The sequence below is a fragment of the Cynoglossus semilaevis genome, chromosome 12 (assembly GCF_000523025.1).
Source record: "Cynoglossus semilaevis isolate Cse_v1.0 chromosome 12, Cse_v1.0, whole genome shotgun sequence".
NCBI lineage: Eukaryota > Metazoa > Chordata > Actinopteri > Pleuronectiformes > Cynoglossidae > Cynoglossus > Cynoglossus semilaevis.
In genome coordinates, this window is record NC_024318.1 from 17,085,252 (window position 1) to 17,087,751 (window position 2,500).

General features: G+C 41.8%; 1 protein-coding gene across 1 annotated transcript in view; it reads left to right on the plus strand.

Moving 5' to 3' along the window:
* The window catches only part of nvl (nuclear VCP like), a 28,316-nt gene that overhangs the window by 21,445 nt on the left and 4,371 nt on the right, over positions 1-2,500 (plus strand). Inside the window, exon 21 of the mRNA XM_008322544.3 lies at positions 491-585. Within this exon, the coding sequence (XP_008320766.1) occupies positions 491-585 (95 nt within the window). The remainder of the gene's footprint in view (positions 1-490; positions 586-2,500) is intronic.

A 2,500-nucleotide genomic window follows, 5' to 3' on the forward strand; every position in this document is an offset into this window, starting at 1 on the left:
ATGGCATTTCACTTGTTGTAACAGCAATTCCTTGATGCTAAACACATCTACGTTTCTGAAAGCCTTTCGTAACTCCTCGTTAAATGAATACATCGTTAAGTGAGGACCAGCTGTACTACCGTCTACCATCCAAAAAGTGAGGACCAGCTGTACTACCGTCTACCATCCAAAAAGTTTTTTTTTCATCATCTGGACATTTTTCAGAGCAATACATCGTTCAAAATCAGATCATAAATCAAACGGAAATAATGTAAGTGCATTCTTTCTATGCGGCCCGGTACTAATTGACCCATGGACCGGTGCCGGTGGGGTGGGGGTTGGGGACCACTGTTGTAGATGGCAAACTCTTCAAGCATCAAGCTACAATTTCTGTCACTTCCAGCATTGTTTCTAAATGGAAACCAGAATGTGTTATTTTCTTCTCCTGTGGATAATGATCAGTCTAAATGGGAATGGGTTGTGGTTTTTTTTGTGTGTGTTTTTAATGCAGTGGCGCCGACCTGACCGCGTTAGTGAAGGAAGCCTCCGTTAATGCCCTCAGACCTTTCCTGAAGTCCCAGAATTCTACGTCTGCTTATACCTCTGGTAACTTGGCTCCTCATGTTTTCTTCTGAATGGATGAGAATTTAAATGTAGAACATAATGCCGTACAGGGCAGTAGGGAGTAATTGGTGGAATGGTTTCACTTTACTGTTGAAATTCCCTGACCCCAAAGGAATGGTTGGTACTGATCCATCATTGGTAAGTGAAAGTGAATTATTATTTGTCACTGCACACACATTTTCAGTGAGCAAGGGGGGGCAGCTCAAGCGCCTGGGGAATTCTTTCATGCTCGGAGCACCTCAGTGGCAACTTGGCAGCTGATGGACTCGAACCTGAAACTTTGTGGACCCGAGTTCCTTAACCTTCCTTAACCACTTCCCCGTCAATTGGTGGCAATTTTCCAGAGTCCACCAGCTGCCTAGTTACCAGAGGTGTGGACTCGAGTCGCATGACTTTGACTCGAGTCAGACTCGAGTCATCAATTTGATGACTTTAGACTCGACTTGAAAGAGACTTGGAACTCGACTTGGACTTTAACATCAATGACTCGTGACTTCACTTGGACTCGACAAGACTCGATACTTTCTCCCAAACCCGAAGATTATAAAGTAAGTTATTAAGGAGCGCTTTGTATCTGTCATCGCGTACGTCTGTGTGTGTACGTGCTGTCGGCACAACATCCAATCAAATTAGACCCACGTTGTTTTGACGCGATAGCATCGAGCCAATCCAATTGCGGGACAACCGATGTGGAAGACATGTCAAACAACGCTCGGGTGAGAGAAAACGATACCAAAGATTGTGTTGTTCAGATTTAAAAACTACGAGGTGGTCAACAAAAAACGAGTGGCAGTGATCTGTGTAAATATATTATTATATTTTCTTTAAAAAGGACTCGAAAAGGACTCGAAATAGAAACCGCAAGACTTGGGACTTGACTTGACACTTTTCGGTCTTGACTTGGACTCGACTCGTACTTCGCCCGTCTTGACTTGAGACTTGAGTGCAAAGACTTGAGACTTACTTGTGACTTGCAAACCAATGACTTGGTCCCACCTCTGCTAGTTACTATTGAGGTGCCGTTGAGCTTAAGCTTGAGCTGCTCCCATTGGTAAATTCTTACTGGGCAACGTGAACTTTAGTTGTCCGTTAAAAAGGCTGACAGTGTAAATGTGATATAATAGGTCAACCATATTCTATCCTTCCTTCAAGGTTAGTGTCTAGTATTTATTAGACAAGCCTTTTTACAAGTCACAAGTGTTAAAGTTTTATGTGACTGGAAGGTTGATGGAAACACCTTAGTACAGTTAATGTGCTGACTACGATTTAACACATTAAATGAGTCGACAGTTCCTTATTACCCAGGTGAAGTGACCCCAGTGACATCTATTAAGCGCTGGAGGTTTTTAACTGGTAAATAATAAAGTCAAGAACTGCTAAGATCAGGATCTACAAAATGAAGACGAGGCTGAAAAAAATTGCTTCGTGTCATTGATTTCCTTCCTCTTGCATAAGTGGAAGCTGGTTTCGTAATGACTGAGCAGTTCAGGAGGTCTTATCTTGTCCTGTCCTTGAACACCGAATAAGGATTTTACTGCTTACCGTTTGCCTAGTCAACAAATGATAAAATCCAGTTTCTTGTAAAAAGTTAATCCACACTGGGACGCCTTAGTGTTGCTTAACACATTAAAACGCTGGATTTGTGCTCAAACCTGTGATCAAACCGAACAATTTGATCCTCTTATATTAACCATTTTGAAATGGTACTCATTGTGTTAAGTGATAACTTGATCTTAGTTCAGGTGTGGGCAAACAGTTTGACTTGCGGGCCACAATTGTCCTAAAATGAAACAGGGGAAATGAATAGGAGGGGTCTCAAATAGAAACCAGTCAGAGAGCTCTCTAATCTTTTTTTTCTTTTGATTCTTGATCAATCTTGATTCTTTTGTTTGTTCTA